The following is a 19,600-nucleotide window of genomic DNA, read 5'->3' as shown; positions in this document are numbered from 1 at the left end:
GGAAGTTTTTGGTAGGAATTTCTGTTAATAATAGAAATTTTAGTTGGTTTGGAAAAAAAAAAAAAAAATAAGGAAAATTCCTTTGAGCTGTGGTAGGGAGATGGATTTTTGTTGTGAATATCTTACAAGGCGGAATTTCTTAGCATGGCTAAAGGCCACTCCAGGACAAAGGTTAATGCAATGAATGGATTGTCAATTTGGTTAAAATTAAGAAATTTGATAATAGTGAATACCATGGTTAAAGTTTTAATTCATATATTAAAGTTCATGCATTCAATCTTTTGTGGACTGTTATCCTCATCATATTTGCTGTTTCACCATGTTTCGGCCAGCTCATCCTCTGGCCTTTTTTAAGTGATTGACCATAATCGGATAGGAATGCTGAGTCTTGTAACTGTATCCCCAGTAATTACTGCCTTCCATAGTTGTTGTTTCACCACATTTTGGTCAACTAATCCTCTGGTCTGCTTGAGTAAGGCTGAAACCGCTATCTTCCGGCAATGCTCACCTGTTTGAAGATAGCAGTTTCAATTCTGCCCAAGCAGACTAGAGGATAAGTTGGCCGAAACGTGGTGAAACAGCAACAACTATGAAGAAAAAAATAACAATCCGCAAAAGAATGAATACATAAATTATGAAGTCTCATCTCAAAGGATTTTAAAAAAAATATAAAAATAAAGGCTTATAAGTATTTGTTGATATTGGATTTGAATAATTTGTAGTATATAGCAAAGCAGTCCTGTGATAATGTTTGCCAGATGGAAAATTCTTGGAAAGAAACTGATGCTCAGGATGTTGGCAACCTTCATGTGGTCCCTCCAATAAATACCTGCTGTCTTTCTAGAAAGAGTTCTCACTATAAAGATATCAGGGAAATAAATGCCAACAATAATCATCTGATTCATATAAAAATGAATGAATGATGCTCAACAACAATCATCATCATCATCATCATCATCATCATATTTGATTTTATGTACGTATTACATGCTGGCATGTGTTGGACGATTTTTAAAACTTGAATCCAACCCTTTTTCTCTCAAATCCATCCTTATCACTTCCATCTTTTTCTTGGTCTTCCAATGCCAACTAACCCAAACACTTGCATCATCATATTTGGTTTATTGTATGTTTTACATGCCAGCATGTGTTGGACAGCTTGTAGAATTTGGTGTATAATTCACTTTGCCTCAAATTCATACTAACCACACCTTTCTTCCATGTCTGCCTATATCTACTAACCCAAACACTCTCATTCATTCTTACAATGTGACCAAATCAACAGAGGCTCCTGTCCTGCATAAATGAAAATTAAAATTCATGGATGAACTTAGGAAAAATATCCAGTTCATTTCACAGAAACACTTTCACTTAGGGATGTTGGCAACCATGGTCCCTCCAATAATTACCTGATGTATTTCTAGAGAATTCCAACTAGAAAGATATCAGAGAAACAAATGCGAACAATAATATTCTGATTTATACAAAACTAGCCCGGCGTTGCCTAGGTGTTCGGAGGTGTGTGTTGAGCAAAAAAAAAAAAAAAAAAAAAAAAAAAAAAAAAAAAAAAAGTGATAGTAGGTAGGCAGGCTCAAACCAATGCTGCGAAGGCGGAAAAGAAAGTGAAAGAAAATCTGACGTCTTAGCCGATGTCTCCATGACGCGACCAGAAGCTAAAAGCATTGAAATTAACTGAAGTCAATCCAACGGTGACAATGACTTGCTAAAATGTCAGCGAAAAAAAAAAAATCAACCTCTCCTTGGACAAAACGGTCTAATTTAGGGTGAAGGAATTAATGTTTTTGGCCAATTTGTCGTCTGAGACGTCAAGCTTCAAAATGATACTAATTAAACAGACAGGTGAGATTTATATTATAGACTAGCGAGGGGTACCTGGCATTGCCTGGGTGTTTTTCGGGGTATGTGAAAAAAACCCGAAGCGTTGACGACGCGCAGTTGGAAAATAGTAAAGTGTTTTAAAAAAAAAAACAGGTGCGCGTTTTTGATTGACGTGACGGCGATAGGTATTCAGCAGTTATTTTGTGCGGGACAGTTTTGAATAAATGGGTTTGTTTGTTTTTAAAAACCCGCTCCCTTGTCTCGAAATGAAAGCTACAGTCTGATATGACGAAGTCGACATTGACCAAACTGGCTCTGGGCCTGTGATTAGAGTCGAGGTCCGCTTTTTTTTTTTTATACCGAAAACCGAATGTAACGCGTGCCGATGCGGGAAATGTGGAATAATTAAGGTTTGAAAGTCAATAAAATTAAATAGAGAGGCGAGCTCCGTGGATAATTCGTAGATATTACAATTTATAGATGATATAAAAAGTTTTAAAAAGATGTGAAGCGAGCAAGCGCTTCTTTGAAAGAAGCCTTTCGTGGACATCGAGGAAAAGCGAACATACATACATACATACATACATTTTCGCTTTTATATTTATAGATGAATGAATGATACTCAACAACAACAAGGGCAGCAGCAGATGGAATACTGAAATATATCACAGTAATAATATTTATATATGGCACCATCACGTTGACACACCAATTTCCATTAGATAACTAAAGTGATGTTGAGCCTGGTCAGTACTAAAATGAGTGACCATTTGGGAATATCAAATGCTGCATGTGCTCTTAACTTATCTCAGCATCCTTTCCAGTCTTCTAAAACTCCTCCTTGTAACGAGATTCAAGCAGTAAGTAGTCTTTCCAGAAAAAATTCCAACTAGAAAGATATCAGGGAAACAAATGCCAAAAATAATTATCTGACTCATACGAATGAATGATGCTAAGCAGCAGCAACAAATATTCAAGTGTTGGTTTTATTCACGACGTAATAAACAGATTAAATTTAATCCATAGAAACTCTGAAAAGTATGAACACTCTGGATTAGAAAGGACCTGGGAGAAGTAACGAAGGGCCTCCCTATTTCCTCTTTCTCACAGAACAGACGTTGCAAGTTTATTGGTGGTCTATTGTTATTTTCATAGCAGATACTCATCTGAATTTCTTTCTATCCTGCCCCCACCCCCTGATAAAACATTTGCAACAATTTCTCTTACTCTCTATCTGTGCCTAAAACTAAATAAAAAATTCCTTAAGCAAAACTTTTTTCCTAGAACTACGTCTGTGAAACAATACCATGGGTCTGCTTCTCACCTGAATGTAACGTGAACGTTTTCAAGTGACTCATTTACTCCTTACCCTGTAGTGGCCTTTGAGACTTGATAAACAGTGAACCGACCCTATAGAATAAAAGTGGGGGTGGGTATTACATACTTTCCCAAACTGGAGTCTGAACACCAGTTGATGCATCTACAAATTTTTACTCTTAAGAATACTGGCCAATTAGTACAATTGAAGGAGTATTTGTTAAGGGTTAGAAAGACTAGTGTTAAACACTCAATGGAGTTCAGGCAAAAATGCCCATAATTAATGTCTCTTTGCTAAGCAAACGTATTGCAAGATTAGGATCAATGAGTTTTGTTTTTAAAAAAGTTTTGGCACTATTTTTTTTTCAGGAAAAAGTGTTGGCACTATTTTTTTTTTCAGGAAAAACTTTTGGCACTATTTTTTTTTCAGGAAAAACTTTTGGCACTATTTTTTTTTCAGGAAAAAGTTTTGGCACTATTTTTTTTTCAGGAAAAAGTTTTGGCACTATTTTTTTTTCAGGAAAAACTTTTGGCACTATTTTTTTTTTCAGGAAAAACTTTTGGCACTATTTTTTTTTTCAGGAAAAAGTTTTGGCACTATTTTTTTTTTCAGGAAAAACTTTTGGCACTATTTTTTTTTTCAGGAAAAAGTTTTGGCACTATTTTTTTTTTCAGGAAAAACTTTTGGCACTATTTTTTTTTTCAGGAAAAAGTTTTGGCACTATTTTTTTTTTTTCAGGAAAAAGTTTTGGCACTATTTTTTTTTTTTTTCAGGAAAAAGTTTTGGCACTATTTTTTTTTTTCAGGAAAAACTTTTGGCACTATTTTTTTTTTCAGGAAAAACTTTTGGCACTATTTTTTTTTTTTCAGGAAAAAGTTTTGGCACTATTTTTTTTTTTTTCAGGAAAAAGTTTTGGCACTATTTTTTTTTTTTTCAGGAAAAAGTTTTGGCACTATTTTTTTTTTCAGGAAAAACTTTTGGCACTATTTTTTTTTTCAGGAAAAACTTTTGGCACTATTTTTTTTTTCAGGAAAAACTTTTGGCACTATTTTTTTTCTGGAAAAAGTTTTGGCAATACTTTTTTGGAAAAAGGTTTGGCAATACTTTTTTGGAAAATGTTTTGGCAATACTTTTTTGGAAAATGTTTTGGCAATACTTTTTTGGAAAATGTTTTGGCAATACTTTTTTGGAAAATGTTTTGGCAATACTTTTTTGGAAAATGTTTTGGCAATACTTTTTTGGAAAATGTTTTGGCAATACTTTTTTGGAAAATGTTTTGGCAATACTTTTTTGGAAAATGTTTTGGCAATACTTTTTTGGAAAATGTTTTGGCAATACTTTTTTGGAAAATGTTTTGGCAATACTTTTTTGGAAAATGTTTTGGCAATACTTTTTTGGAAAATGTTTTGGCAATACTTTTTTGGAAAAAAGGTTTGGCAATACTTTTTTGGAAAAAAGGTTTGGCAATACTTTTTTGGAAAAAAGGTTTGGCAATACTTTGGAAAATGTTTTGACACTTATTTCTAAAGGTTTTGGCACTGTTTTTTTTTTTAAGGTTTTGTACTATATCTTTTTACAAGGTTTTGACACTTTTCTTTTAGGAATCAGAGTGAATTGACAATTTTTTCTAAACCAAATTTGGAGCACTCAAAAACATAACTGTAAACAAGAAACAGTGAACATCAAGTAAAATTAAAAATTAAACGTTTCGAAAAGAATCTTGTTAGACATTGGTAAGTGTATTAAAAGAATTTCTATGATGAAAATTAGGCTTCTTACCTGGGAGACTGGCAAATTGTTTCTCCCTTAGCTGACCATGGCTACTGCCTTCTTGTAAAGGAGCCTGAAACTGAAAGAAAAACAAAATGGTTAAAAAAAGTAGTAAAACTAAAATGGCATCAAATTTATATATACTGATAAAATATAACTTAGAATATATAAAACAAAAAGACAAAACAATCAGTACTTAAAAGAAATCAATTTATAAACAGTAAAAGTGGGACATAATATTGTTGGTTAAATGTTACCCTACCCTATTATTTAATAAAATATGTACATCTTGAATTATGTTATATACTTTTGTGTTGCGGCACTTTTCAATGACCCTAACCTTATCCTTTGAAATATAGCTTCTTATATCAATAATTGACCATGCTAGTCTATATTTCTTCTCCAAAACTGTTTGTGTGTGTAAAAGTTTGAGAAAGATAAAATTCGGAAAAAGATAAAATCATAATGTATTACCTTATGTATAGAAACCAGAGAATAAATAACATTAAACAAAAGAAAGGAAAAAAGAAAACAGGAAAGAAAAAAAAGGAAAAAAGAAAACAGGAAAGAAAAAAAAGGAAAAAAGAAAACAGGAAAGAAAAAAAAGGAAAAAAGAAAACAGGAAAGAAAAAAAAGGAAAAAAGAAAACAGGAAAGAAAAAAAAGGAAAAAAGAAAACAGGAAAGAAAAAAAAGGAAAAAAGAAAACAGGAAAGAAAAAAAAGGAAAAAAGAAAACAGGAAAGAAAAAAAAGGAAAAAAGAAAACAGGAAAGAAAAAAAAGGAAAAAAGAAAACAGGAAAGAAAAAAAAGGAAAAAAGAAAACAGGAAAGAAAAAAAAGGAAAAAAGAAAACAGGAAAGAAAAAAAAGGAAAAAAGAAAATCGGAAAGAAAAAAAAGGAAAAAAGAAAACAGGAAAGAAAAAAAGGAAAAAAGAAAACAGGAAAGAAAAAAAAAGGAAAAAAGAAAACAGGAAAGAAAAAAAAGGAAAAAAGAAAACAGGAAAGAAAAAAAAAGGAAAAAAGAAAACAGGAAAGAAAAAAAAAGGAAAAAAGAAAACAGGAAAGAAAAAACAGGAAAAAAGAAAACAGGAAAGAAAAAACAGGAAAGAAAAAACAGGAAAAAAGAAAACAGGAAAGAAAAAAAGGGAAAAAAGAAAACAGGAAAGAAAAAAAAGGAAAAAAGAAAACAGGAAAGAAAAAAAAGAAAACAGGAAAGAAAAAAAAGGAAAAAAGAAAACAGGAAAGAAAAAAAGGAAAAAAGAAAACAGGAAAGAAAAAAAAAGGAAAAAAGAAAACAGGAAAGAAAAAAAAGGAAAAAAGAAAACAGGAAAGAAAAAAAAGGAAAAAAGAAAACAGGAAAGAAAAAAAAGGAAAAAAGAAAACAGGAAAGAAAAAAAAGGAAAAAAGAAAACAGGAAAGAAAAAAAAGGAAAAAAGAAAACAGGAAAGAAAAAAAAGGAAAAAAGAAAACAGGAAAGAAAAAAAAGGAAAAAAGAAAACAGGAAAGAAAAAAAAGGAAAAAAGAAAACAGGAAAGAAAAAAAAGGAAAAAAGAAAACAGGAAAGAAAAAAAAGGAAAAAAGAAAACAGGAAAGAAAAAAAGGAAAAAAGAAAACAGGAAAGAAAAAAAAAGGAAAAAAGAAAACAGGAAAGAAAAAAAAGGAAAAAAGAAAACAGGAAAGAAAAAAAGGAAAAAAGAAAACAGGAAAGAAAAAAAAAGGAAAAAAGAAAACAGGAAAGAAAAAAAAAGGAAAAAAGAAAACAGGAAAGAAAAAACAGGAAAAAAGAAAACAGGAAAGAAAAAACAGGAAAAAAGAAAACAGGAAAGAAAAAAAGGGAAAAAAGAAAACAGGAAAGAAAAAAAAGGAAAAAAGAAAACAGGAAAGAAAAAAAAGAAAACAGGAAAGAAAAAAAAGGAAAAAAGAAAACAGGAAAGAAAAAAAAGGAAAAAAGAAAACAGGAAAGAAAAAAAAGGAAAAAAGAAAACAGGAAAGAAAAAAAAGGAAAAAAGAAAACAGGAAAGAAAAAAAAGGAAAAAAGAAAACAGGAAAGAAAAAAAGGAAAAAAGAAAACAGGAAAGAAAAAAAAAGGAAAAAAGAAAACAGGAAAGAAAAAAAAAGGAAAAAAGAAAACAGGAAAGAAAAAAAAGGAAAAAAGAAAACAGGAAAGAAAAAACAGGAAAAAAGAAAACAGGAAAGAAAAAAAGGGAAAAAAGAAAACAGGAAAGAAAAAAAAGGAAAAAAGAAAACAGGAAAGAAAAAAAAGGAAAAAAGAAAACAGGAAAGAAAAAAAAGGAAAAAAGAAAACAGGAAAGAAAAAAAAGGAAAAAAGAAAACAGGAAAGAAAAAAAAGGATAAAAGAAAACAGGAAAGAAAAAAAAGGAAAAAAGAAAACAGGAAAGAAAAAAAAGGAAAAAAGAAAACAGGAAAGAAAAAAAAGGAAAAAAGAAAACAGGAAAGAAAAAAAAGGAAAAAAGAAAACAGGAAAGAAAAAAAAGGAAAAAAGAAAACAGGAAAGAAAAAACAGAAAGGAAACAAAAAAGGAAACAAAAAAACAGAAAGGAAACAAAAAAGGAAAGAAAAACAGAAAAGGAAAGAAAAACAGAAAGGAAACAAAAAAGGAAAGAAAAACAGAAAGGAAAAAAAAAAGGAAACAAAAACAGAAAGGAAACAAAAAAGGAAAGAAAAACAGAAAGGAAACAAAAAAGGAAAGAAAAACAGAAAGGAAACAAAAAAGGAAACAAAAACAGAAAGGAAACAAAAAAGGAAAGAAAAACAGAAAGGAAACAAAAAAGGAAAGAAAAACAGAAAGGAAACAAAAAAGGAAAGAAAAACAGAAAGGAAACAAAAAAGGAAAGAAAAACAGAAAGGAAACAAAAAAGGAAAGAAAAACAGAAAGGAAACAAAAAAGGAAAGAAAAACAGAAAGGAAACAAAAAAGGAAAGAAAAACAGAAAGGAAACAAAAAAGGAAAGAAAAACAGAAAGGAAAGAAAAAAGGAAAGAAAAACAGAAAAGGAAACAAGGGAAAACAGAAAAGGAAGCAAGGGAAAAAACAGAAAAGGAAGCAAGGGAAAAAACAGAAAAGGAAGCAAGGGAAAAAACAGAAAAGGAAGCAAGGGAAAAAACAGAAAAGGAAGCAAGGGAAAAAACAGAAAAGGAAGCAAGAGAAAAAACAGAAAAGGAAGCAAGGGAAAAAACAGAAAAGGAAGCAAGGGAAAAAACAGAAAAGGAAGCAAGGGAAAAAACAGAAAAGGAAGCAAGGGAAAAAACAGAAAAGGAAGCAAGGGAAAAAACAGAAAAGGAAACAAGGGAAAAAACAGAAAAGAAAACAAGGGAAAAAACAGAAAAGGAAACAAGGAAAAAAACAGAAAAGGAAACAAGGAAAAAAAACAGAAAAGGAAACAAGGAAAAAAAACAGAAAAGGAAACAGAAAAGGAAACAAGGGAAAAAACAGAAAAGGAAACAAGGGAAAAAAGAAAAGGAAACAAGGGAAAAAAGAAAGGAAACAAGGGAAAAAAGAAAGGGGGAAAGGAAAGAAAAAAGGGGAAAGGAAAGAAAAAAGGGGAAAGGAAAGAAAAAAGGGGAAAGGAAAGAAAAAAGGGGAAAGGAAAGAAAAAAGGGGAAAGGAAAGATAAAAGGGGAAAGGAAAGATAAAAGGGGAAAGGAAAGATAAAAGGGGAAAGGAAAGATAAAAGGGGAAAGGAAAGAAAAAAGGGGAAAGGAAAGAAAAAAGGGGAAAGGAAAGAAAAAAGGGAAAAGGAAAGAAAAAAGGGGAAAGGAAAGAAAAAAGGGGGAAAGGAAAGAAAAAAGGGGAAAGGAAAGAAAAAAGGGGAAAGGAAAGAAAAAAGGGGAAAGGAAAGAAAAAAGGGGAAAGGAAAGAAAAAAGGGGAAAGGAAAGAAAAAAGGGGAAAGGAAAGATAAAAGGGGAAAGGAAAGATAAAAGGGGAAAGGAAAGATAAAAGGGGAAAGGAAAGATAAAAGGGGAAAGGAAAGATAAAAGGGGAAAGGAAAGAAAAAAGGGGAAAGGAAAGAAAAAAGGGGAAAAGGAAAGAAAAAAGGGGAAAGGAAAGAAAAAAGGGGGAAAGGAAAGATAAAAGGGGAAAGGAAAGAAAAAAGGGGAAAGGAAAGAAAAAAGGGGAAAGGAAAGAAAAAAGGGGAAAGGAAAGAAAAAAGGGGGAAAGGAAAGATAAAAGGGGAAAGGAAAAAAAAGGGGAAAGGAAAGAAAAAAGGGGAAGGAAAGAAAAAAGGGAAAGGAAAGAACGGGAAAGAAAAAAGGGAAAGGAAAAAAGGGGGAAAGGAAAAAAAAAGGGGAAAGGAAAAAAAAGGGGAAAGGAAAGAAAAAAGGGGAAAGGAAAGAAAAAAGGGGGAAAGGAAAGATAAAAGGGGAAAGGAAAAAAAAGGGGAAAGGAAAGAAAAAAGGGGAAGGAAAGAAAAAAGGGAAAGGAAAGAACAAACGGGAAAGAAAAAAGGGAATGGAAAAAAGGGGGAAAGGAAAGAAAAAGGGGAAAGGAAAAAAAAGGGGAAAGGAAAGAAAAAAGGGGAAAGGAAAAAAAAGGGGAAAGGAAAAAAAGGGGAAAGGAAAAAAAGGGGAAAGGAAAGAAAAAAGGGGAAAGGAAAGAAAAAAGGGGAAAGGAAAGAAAAAAGGGGAAAGGAAAGAAAAAATGAAAGGAGAAAAGGAAAAGGAGAAAATAAAAAGGAGAAAAGGAAACAAGGGAAAAGGAAAAGGGAACAAGGGAAAGGAGAAAAGGAAAAAGGGAAGGCAACAAGGAAAAAGAAAAGAGAAAGGGAAAACGGACAGGGAAAAAGGAAAGGGAAAAAGGAAAAGGAAAAGGGAAGAGAAAAAGGAAAGGAAAAAGAGAAAAGGAAAGGAAAAAGGGAAAAGGAAAGGAAAAAGGGAAGGAAAAAAGGAAAAGGAAAGGAAAAGGGGAAAAGAAAAGGGAAAAGAAAAGGGAAAGGAAAGGAAAAGGGGAAAAGATAAAAGGGGAAATGGAAAAAAGAGGGAAAAGGAAAAAGGGGGAAAAAAGGAACAGGGGGGAAGGAACACGAGGGGAAAAAAGGAACACGGGGGGGGGGGGAAGGAACAAGGTTAAAAGAAAAATGGGGAAAAAAGGAAAAAAGGGAAAAAAGGAAAATGGGGGAAAAAGGAAAAAAGGAAATGGGGAAAAAAGGAAAAAGGGGAAAAAAGGAAACAGAAAAGATAAAAATAAAGGAAAAGAAAAAAGAAAAGGAAAGAAGAAAGGAAACGTAGAGAAGATAAAGAAAAGGGGAAAAAGACAAAAGATAATAGCGGATTATCTTTTGTGACTTTATTGAATTATAAGGAGAATAAGAATTCGGGGTCTTAAATGCCATTAAATTATGAAGTGAAATAAATTTACTGTGAACATAACCAAGACGAGAGAATCTTAGTCCGAATTATCTGAATTATTATTGAAAAAAATAATTTACATGTAACAGAAAAATGTAAACTAAAGAGAAAAAGTTTTGTTTTTATAATTCACTTACAGAAAAAGCAAAAACCATCTTTGTCTCATAAAAAAAACCTTAACCCCACTGAAGAATTTCTATTGAAGAGCAGATAATAACTAATTTGTATTCCTTTAAATCCAACTCAAATGCAGACACAGTTCAGACCGAACGATCGAACGATTATAGAAGAAATGTTTCAAACCAGTTATATATATATATATATATAACAGACTCAGCAGAAAAGTCATTAATTTTGTGAAATTGTCATCACTAACGTGCAACAGCTGCCAGTTAAATTGACACACTTCTTATATGAAATATATTAATCCATTTACTTTTGGAGTTTATCGATGACATCCTCAAAAAAAATGAACAAACAAAAGACAATTTAAAAGCAAAAGATTCTCATAAAATCTAATACCAATACATATTTGTGACCCATATGTAAAGAAACAACCTACAGAAGGTCTCCAGCATTCATGTAATTATGAGAAATGAGAATTTCAAAAAGAAAAGAAATCTTAAAACTACCTGGCTAATATAACCAGCGAACTAAGTGCAAGAGAGATACAAGTAACTGCACTTAAAGGCATGGTTGGAATCTCTTGGCTGGAATGTACGAGATAGCTAAAGCATCCCTAGCTTACAAAAAAAGAATATATATATATATATATATATATATATATTCATTATTGGCTGATTTTTTCTTCTTTTATACTAATGAGATATCACTTACTAAGGCCAAAAACCACTAGAGGATAATAGTGGATTGTAAGATGAAGAACATTACTGAGAGGATTGAAAACAATGGATGGAATGGATAAAATTTGGTTACTTCTCTCCAATAAACAAAAACTTGTCCAATCATCCTTTTGGATGATTGGACAAGTTTTTGTTAACATTGTACTTGAAGACAGCCCCATGTTGCAGTCTGCAGAGAAGCAGTTCTGCAGGAATGTGTTCCATAGATGGAAAATCTTCGGAAAGAAATGGAAATTCTGTTTTGGTTTTATGTACACAGAGGAAAGAAAAGTTCTTTGCAGAGGTGGTAATAAGGTGAGTTCTTGTTCTGAATGTTTCACAGAGTAGAATGTTTAGTTTGGAGATAAGCCGAGCACTTACGAGCATAATGACAAATTAGAGAAATACTAGCAAGGTTTTTTTCTGTAAAAAAAAAAAAAAAAAGGGGCTGAAGGGAAGAGAGGAGATAATCCCCCACTAGATTATAAAGTCGATTTTTTACTTTGTTAAAGCAAGAAATAGTACTCAGAATGGCACCTCCTCAGATGTGGCAAGAGTACTTCATCTAATGACATATTTGATTGATGCAAGTAGAGGATTGCATAAAGACTCAGGTAATTCCTGGAGCAATAGTGTGATCAAACCTTTTTTTTTTTTTTTGTCAGCAATCTTAGCAAGGAGAGTAAAAAGTTGGCCTTGAATCTACTTTCGTCAATTGTGTAACTCTTGCTTCCCTTATTTTATGCTTTAGTTCTCACGTGCCAGATCGATGTTTCGGACAAAATGGAGAAAAAAATTGCCGTTTTCTGGGCCAGAATCTATTCCATCTAACAATTATTGTTGGCAAGTTTCTGACCTTGAAGTAGTAGGTTTTTTTTTTGTTTTATTTTTGTGCTCCTTACATGCCTTTTCTGGAGCGATTTCCATAAAAAGTCTTACAAAATTTAAGGCTTAAGCTTAAGGGTTTTCAGAAATTAAAATCCGGGGTAATCTTGCTTAATAGATGTCTAATAGCTATAGATTTATAAATTTAATTCAAATCTGAAATATTTGGATTTTCAAATATTTCCCCCTCCAAAACCTCAGAGCTGAACTAGCTTTTTCCCAAGGGGGAAGTTTCATGGGAATATCTAGTTCACAAGCCATTCGCAGTTGTTTGTATATCTCTGTCAGTACCAGGCATTAAAACATCGCTTATCAGGACCCAAAGGTTACTCAGAAATAAAGGTTATTGAGCGTCAAGTGGCTGATGATACAACACCGTGATTATGAGAAATGGTGGAACTTAGATAGTATTTGTGTATTTAAGAGGACCGCTCAATAGGAATTTGTTAACATTAGACTTGAAAACAATCATATTATAGTCAGACTGGCAGTTCTAGAGAAGAAACTTTGCTCATGGAATTTACGTTTACTTTTAGACACAGATTGACAAGGGAAATTGTAGACAATTGTTGTAGCTGGACTTGCAGTACTTGCTTTGTATTCCCAATTGGTCACTCTTTTGGTAATGACCAGGTTTAACATTGCTTCGCTTTGGAGAACCGGTGTGTCAATGTGATTATGCCGTATATGAATCTATACACGTACCTAATTTTGTACAACTAGAAATCAATAAATTAACGATAAAGTGCTCGATTCAATTCGAGCATATTAGAAATTGTTCTGTATACGTTTTTTGTTTAAACCATCAACTCGTTTTTGTTAGCTGAGAAATGGCCGGTTTAATCAAGTCAACTATATCACAAAGAAAAAAAAAAGAAAAAGAAAAAAAAGAAAAAGAGAAACCATATCAAATAAAAGCAAATACTAACAGATCTGAAGAGATTAGTTATCCAGCTGAACAAGTGATACAACTATTTTTGCCTTTTTTTAATTTTTTTTTTTTTTTTTAAATTGTTTCATCGACTTAATTTCAACTTTCTAGAATGTAAGAAACATCTGGAAGGTACATTCATGAGAACAGAAGTTTAATGCTAAGCGACTGCAGTAATGTTTTTTTTTATATATATATATTTCATCTCTTCCCACCCACCCTTTTCTTTGGTGTTTGTTCGCACACATCGCTTATATATTAACAGCTGTTGAAAGATTAACAAAAGCCTCTTATTGTGTTCTCTTACTTAGAGATGGTCAAAGAAAATCTTCCAGATGGTAATGGGGAAAATGGCTGAGAAACTAAAAACAGTTTGGGATTAGATTAAATATTTAACACCATCATCTATATATTAATACGATAGCTTGTGCTATTTTTGTGTCGCATTTACATCTTTTTTCTTCTGAGTGGCTGTCGTTTAATTACTATGACCTTCCATTTCTTGTAATAAATAATTTTACCAAGAATTCTTCATAAGTTTTGGTTTCGATTATAGCTGAAGAAACTCATATATAAAATAAAAATTACAATTAAATTTACCAAAATAATTCAAGACGGTAAAACTAAAGTATATTATAAAATTATATATATAATATAAATTATGTCTCAGCAGCCGTGTGAAAAGCATATCTTATTTTTCTTTTATTAATATTATTGGAATTTTTCCCCTTTTCCTTGTACATATTTGTGAATTATTCCATGGATTTCAGCCTTTTGGATTATTTTGGACCATCTTCCAATTACGTGATTTCCTTGGATTTTACTTGTGCGAATGGAAATTAATTAACTTTCTTGGAGTTATATTTTTGGATTTTACCGTCATTGGATTATTTAGCTTTCACCAAACTATCCATTCACGTGTAATCACCTTTTTCTTCACCATATTCCCTCTGCTTCACTTTTTGTTATCAAGCAAGATCTTTGACTTACTTGCAGTTTCATCAAATACTTTTGTATGCAAAATCCGATCCCGCATTTTGCTAATTCCTATCCTCTGATGAGAAGGAAAGTATTTCTTCGAAAATCTGTGGATTAAGGACTATCCACTTATCAAGTGTTTCTTTTCAGATTAAATATGTTTTTAACTCTTTTTCAAAGTGTTTTCTTTAACATGTTTTAACTGTTTGCTCTTATATATGTATATATATATATATATATATATATATATATATATATATATATGTATATATATACTAGCTGTACCCTGCCATGCATTGCTGTGGCTCAAATTGGCGCAATGGAAAAAGTTCCAAAATGAGAAAATGCATGTTTCTTATAGGTTTAATTCCACATTTCGTATGGGTACACAGTTTTTGTTGTTCCATTTTCTAAGCTGATAGAGATCTTCTGGTTTGGTGACTCTTGAACACACAACATAAATTGTCCATGTGAAAAAACAGTGTGTAGCTGTAAGCCAAACAATTGTAAAGATTGTTCCCTGAGTGTTGTTGATGATTATTGCAAACGACAATTGGAAAATGCAGTTTCCTAAACTGTAATGGTGTATCCGGTGGAATCATAGGAACGCGTGGAATGAAGATATATTCACCTGTGAAAGGTCCTGTTAAGGTTGTTGTTTCTATGATATTATTCGTTAATTTTTTTTTACTGCAAGCCATGTGCCATTGCAAAGCTTGGATTGGTTTATATTTCACAACATGATAATTAGTACACCAATTTTCAGTTGTAGTATATGCGAAGGCATCCCTGGCAAATCTAGCTGTTGGATAATTAACCACATTATCTGCTTCCACAAGTGTCGATGGATGTATATGTGACAACCTTACTTGGAATTTTACGTTGAATAATAGCGTTAAGTTCATGGACGTCTTTGTATTGAGCTGCAAGAATAGCTCGTTTACTCAATCAAGTAGAAGTTGTATAATTAATTTGAATATCTGGAAAAAACTTTTTAACCGATTCTTCTTTTGATGTAATAAAATTACAGAAGTTAAAAGTCAAAGAATGTCGCCCTTAACTCAGATCAGCCAGCACTTTTCCGTTCCCAATTTCCCACAAGTGATGCAAACATTTCTGTGCAGATTGAGCAGTCTGCAACTGGACATACATATTTTGAGTTAAGTTTAATGTCTTCACATGGCACCAAAAAGTAGAGTACTTGAGGGAAGCATTTATTTCATCTGCCGGTGTTGATTGAAGAATTACAGATAGCATTTGTCTGAAATCTCCTGCAAGCAATATTACTGCATTTCCAAGAGCCTCAAGTGATTATTTGCCTACCATTATGCATTCATCCCAAACAATAAGTTAGCATTTCTGCAATATTTTTCCCCATACTGGATGTTTTGGAAATGTTGAACATGAGATTTTTGTAAAATTGAATTTTTAATAGTAGTTTCAAAGTAGAATAAGTAGTTCTACTTGATAGCAAGGTCGCAGGTATTCCACATGCAGCAAGGGCTATGTCATTTTGTCACTGAATGGCTGCCAAAATCAAGTTAATTAGAAAGGTTTTACCAGTCACTCCTGGTGCTGTTCAAGGTAGCAGTAATTTCCAAATAATTTCTATTCTCACAATAAGTAAATTAGGTGACTAAAATAGGATTTATCCATGTTTGACAATGCCTTATTCACTATAATTAACTGAGGAGACTACAATAGGATGAGGGATTCGAGATGGACAGATAGACAGGAAGATATATAGATAGAACAGACAAAGTGAGAGGGAAATTCAGAAAGAGAAGGAGATATAGGGAGAGTTAGAAACAGAGAGGGAGCAAGACAGATGAAAGGAGAGAAAGGGAGAGAGATAGAGGGAATTAGAGAAAGGGGTGCAAAGAGAGATGGTGATATATATATATATATATATATATAGATAGATAGATAGATAGAGGAGAGTGGGGGAGAGAGATGGATGGAGAGAGGGGGAGAAAAACAGAGGGTGAAGTACACTTCACCGTTTTTTTCCTCGATGAGTAGAGGAGAAATCCTTTGAGACTGAGGCAATTTTAATTTTTGTTACTATCCAAAGTAACGTTTTTTTTTTTTTTTTTTCGGGAGCTAGATTTTCCACAAATTAGAAACCGACTGGGTTATCTGTACTTTCACCTAACAATTTAATAAACAAAAAGATATTTTAAAACCTGAATTTAATGTGTAAATACTAATTTTAAAAAATAGCACGGTAACGTAAATGCATAAACGCCACTTTATTTCAAATATTCATTTTCCAAAGACTGATTGAATGAATTAAACTTTAAGTGTTGTGTAATTATTTTCTCAACATTCGACTTCCACCGACGCATGACGTCAACAACCGATAAAGTCGAGCGTTACCGAGGAAATAATAACAACACTATTAAAAAGAAAAAGTAAAGTAAAATTTTAAATAAAAAACAAAAAAAAAACTACCGGTCATTTGTATTTCTTAATAAATGTTTGTAGAAAATAACATGTTTTTTTTTTTTGTCACAAAAATAAAGTTTTAGCATTTTTTGCAATAAATAATAGCAACTTCATGAATTTTTACGACTTGCCCCAGCGTATTATAAACACCCTACCTCCCCATATTAAGAACAGCTTTCAAGGTTTTGGGGAGTATATATATATATATATATATATATATATATTGCCGATCCCTGGCGAGTAGGTTTTTTTTTTTGTTATGTTGTTATGTCCAGGAGGAACACGCATACACCGATCGAATTGTTTCGTTCTTCTGTGGATGTCATATTCCGGAGAAATTTGAGACGCAAACTGGATTACGTTTGGTTCATTAAATGCATAAGTACAAATAATTTTTTTTACTTATGCTTTACTTCTTAAATTTACAATTTCTGTGTTACTCTTAACGATTGTTAAAAAAAAGTTTGTTTTATACGCACGTGTAGTCAGAATCGTTATTTTTCGTTATTTCAAAATGGTTGACCGAAAAGAAACGAAGTCGAATAACAGTTTTTTTTTTTTTTAATTTTGTAATATTTTTTTACTTTTTAACATTTAAAAACACAGTTAGATGAGAAACAGTCACTCTTATAAAATTTCACGGAAAACGGGCATGTAAATTTCTAGTTTATCAATTTGGAATAAACCAGACGTTTGATTTTTTATATATATAGATATACACTAGCAGTTCAGACCAGCTTTGCTCGGGTCCTATGTACTGTTCATAACTTTATATGCATGTGTATATATATTAAAAAATTTTACTCGTGTAATCTACATCTTAAATTTCAAGTGTTTAGACCCAAAATTGGTGGAGGAGTTTGGTAGTTTGCAAAGGTCAACTCTTTCAGCTTTGACTTTTTGGCAGCCAAATTTTCACCCAAAAACTGATTAAAAAGTTTGCTGCATGTCTGAATACCCTTTATGTAAAATTTCAAATGTTTAGACCCAAAATTGGCTGAATAGTTTGCTAGAGACCGTAAAGATCAAATCTTTGAACTTTGACCCCTTGGCAGCCAAATTTTCGGCCAAAAACTGATTAAAAAGTTTGCCCTATGTCTGAATAAACTTTATGTAAAATTTCAAATGTTTAGACCCAAAATTGGCTGAATAGTTTGCTAGTGACCGCAGAGATCAAATATTTCTCAATTTTGACTCCTTAACATTTGTTTTGGGCTCAAATCAAATTAAAAAAATTTGATCCATGTCCAAGTAACCTACATTTAAAATTTCAAGTGTTTCGATCCAAAATTGACAGAGGAGTTTCATAGAGTTTTCAAAGGTCAAATCGTTGAACTTTGACCCCATCACTGCCAAATTTCTGGTTGAAAAACTAAATGATTTTCCCCAAAATGTTTGACTTTAATGAGGCTATGACTCCAATGATTTTGACGATCGTTTTTATAACCACAGTTATAACAATCAACCAATCAGAAGCTTAAAAAATTATTATAAAAAATGTTGAATTTTGGATTTAATCAATTCACCATCAGCTTCAGTCTTGAAACGACTCAAGATCAAAACTGCATTATTCTTCACCACCATCTTTGTTACTAAGAATTACTCAACACTCAAAATCGTGAATGCATTGTTTCTTTGCTGATTTGATTTACTGCCGCTATCTTTGTTCAACATAATGTCTCAATACTTAAACATAACTATTACTATGTATAACACCACCAATATTACTAAAAACACCACTAATAGCATGGCCGGTACCACTGTTAATACTACCAATATTACTATAAAACAAGAGCCAGTACTAATACTGACACCTGCGTTATTACTATAACGTCAGTGACGATACAACCACCATTAGTAATAATATTTACAACCAATGATAACTATATTAATGCTACTATCATGACACAACCTGCTTTTGCTTTCAAACAAACATACTTGTCTAGACATAATATTGTATAGAGAACCAGGAGTCAAATTCTCCAACTTGTCTTCTGTCCATAACATAACAAATGGTATGGGAAAATGGACAAGACACAAAAAGTGTACCACTGGTACTAAGATTAACATGAAAAATACCGCCAACACCATCACTACTGATCCTACTGCCAACACCACTGCCAGTACTAATACTACCCAGCAATGCCATTGGCAGTACCAATACTACCACTTCCTCCAGTAATAATACTATCGTTAATACTACTGTCAATATCAATACTACTACCATTATACAACATGTTGCTATTCTCAAACAAATATGTCCAGACTTAATAGTATATAGAGTAACAGCAGTAGTCAAATTTCTCAATTTGTCTCTCTAACAAGAACAATATAACTTTTCGATTTTCTGATTGTTACATATCTGTGTTCCAATAAATATTTGTTATTGTGCACTGATTTTTTTTTTTTTTTTGATCTTTTAAACAGAGTTGCTATGAAACAGTTGAAACATGTGGTTCTTACAGCACTGGATACATGTGCTGTTATAACCAGGATGCAATCATGAGTTACTTCCAGTTTAAAGGATGTGCCATCAAATACAAATTAAAGAAACAAAAACAAAAAGACTTTAATGCATTACAAGCAATACAAAGTAAATACTGCTTGTTTTCCTATGAAAAAAAAAAAAAAGGTTAAAAGAGTCTACATAAAATTTTAAATTGTATTCCTATAAAAAATTTACTGGGGAAGAAAACAGACATCTTCCCAAATCTCTAAGTTCACCTATAAGAGAGCAATAGGATATAACCTTATAATTTCAAATGTGTCCGACTTTTATGAAATTTAAATAAGTATAAAATTTTCTGGGAGGGACAATTGAAGTGGCCCCAAATCTTTAAGTATTATCCCAACAGTTTTTAAAATTTAAAATATATCCTATTTTGATGAAATTTTTATCCTGCATAAAATTCACTTATCTGTTACCCTCTTGCTTTTGTTCGGATATCGTAGGAGTCTTGCTGATTATTTCTCATGTCTGTGTGCTCGACAAAAAGTATCTTCTCAGTTTAGCATTCCAACATGCTCAGTCGCCAACCATCTTCTTCTCGTAATGGAGACTGGGAGGGGGGGGCGGTACGCCCGTTTTTGTTGGAGTTGTTATTTCATACGCAGTTGTGCCTCTTTATTTTCCATAGTTTACATTTAGTTTATAGGAAATTAGATTTGGATGCAGATTTCAACTTTTGATTTACAGTTGCTGCTAAGGGATTTGTGTGTGTGTG

General features: G+C 32.2%; 1 protein-coding gene across 28 annotated transcripts in view; it reads right to left on the bottom strand.

The window, feature by feature from the left end:
- Positions 1–19,600, bottom strand: part of LOC145249540 (uncharacterized) — a 917,547-nt gene that overhangs the window by 155,377 nt on the left and 742,570 nt on the right. For all 28 annotated transcript variants that reach the window (XM_080111167.1, XM_080111174.1, XM_080111165.1 and 25 more), the window contains one exon: positions 4,937–5,006. In XM_080111167.1, coding sequence (XP_079967293.1) covers positions 4,937–5,006 — 70 coding nt within the window. The remainder of the gene's footprint in view (positions 1–4,936; positions 5,007–19,600) is intronic.

This window comes from Euprymna scolopes, chromosome 28 (genome assembly GCF_053919585.1).
Source record: "Euprymna scolopes isolate OS-2025 chromosome 28, ASM5391958v1, whole genome shotgun sequence".
Lineage (NCBI taxonomy): Eukaryota > Metazoa > Mollusca > Cephalopoda > Sepiida > Sepiolidae > Euprymna > Euprymna scolopes.
This window is presented reverse-complemented; position numbering and strand designations above follow the sequence as displayed.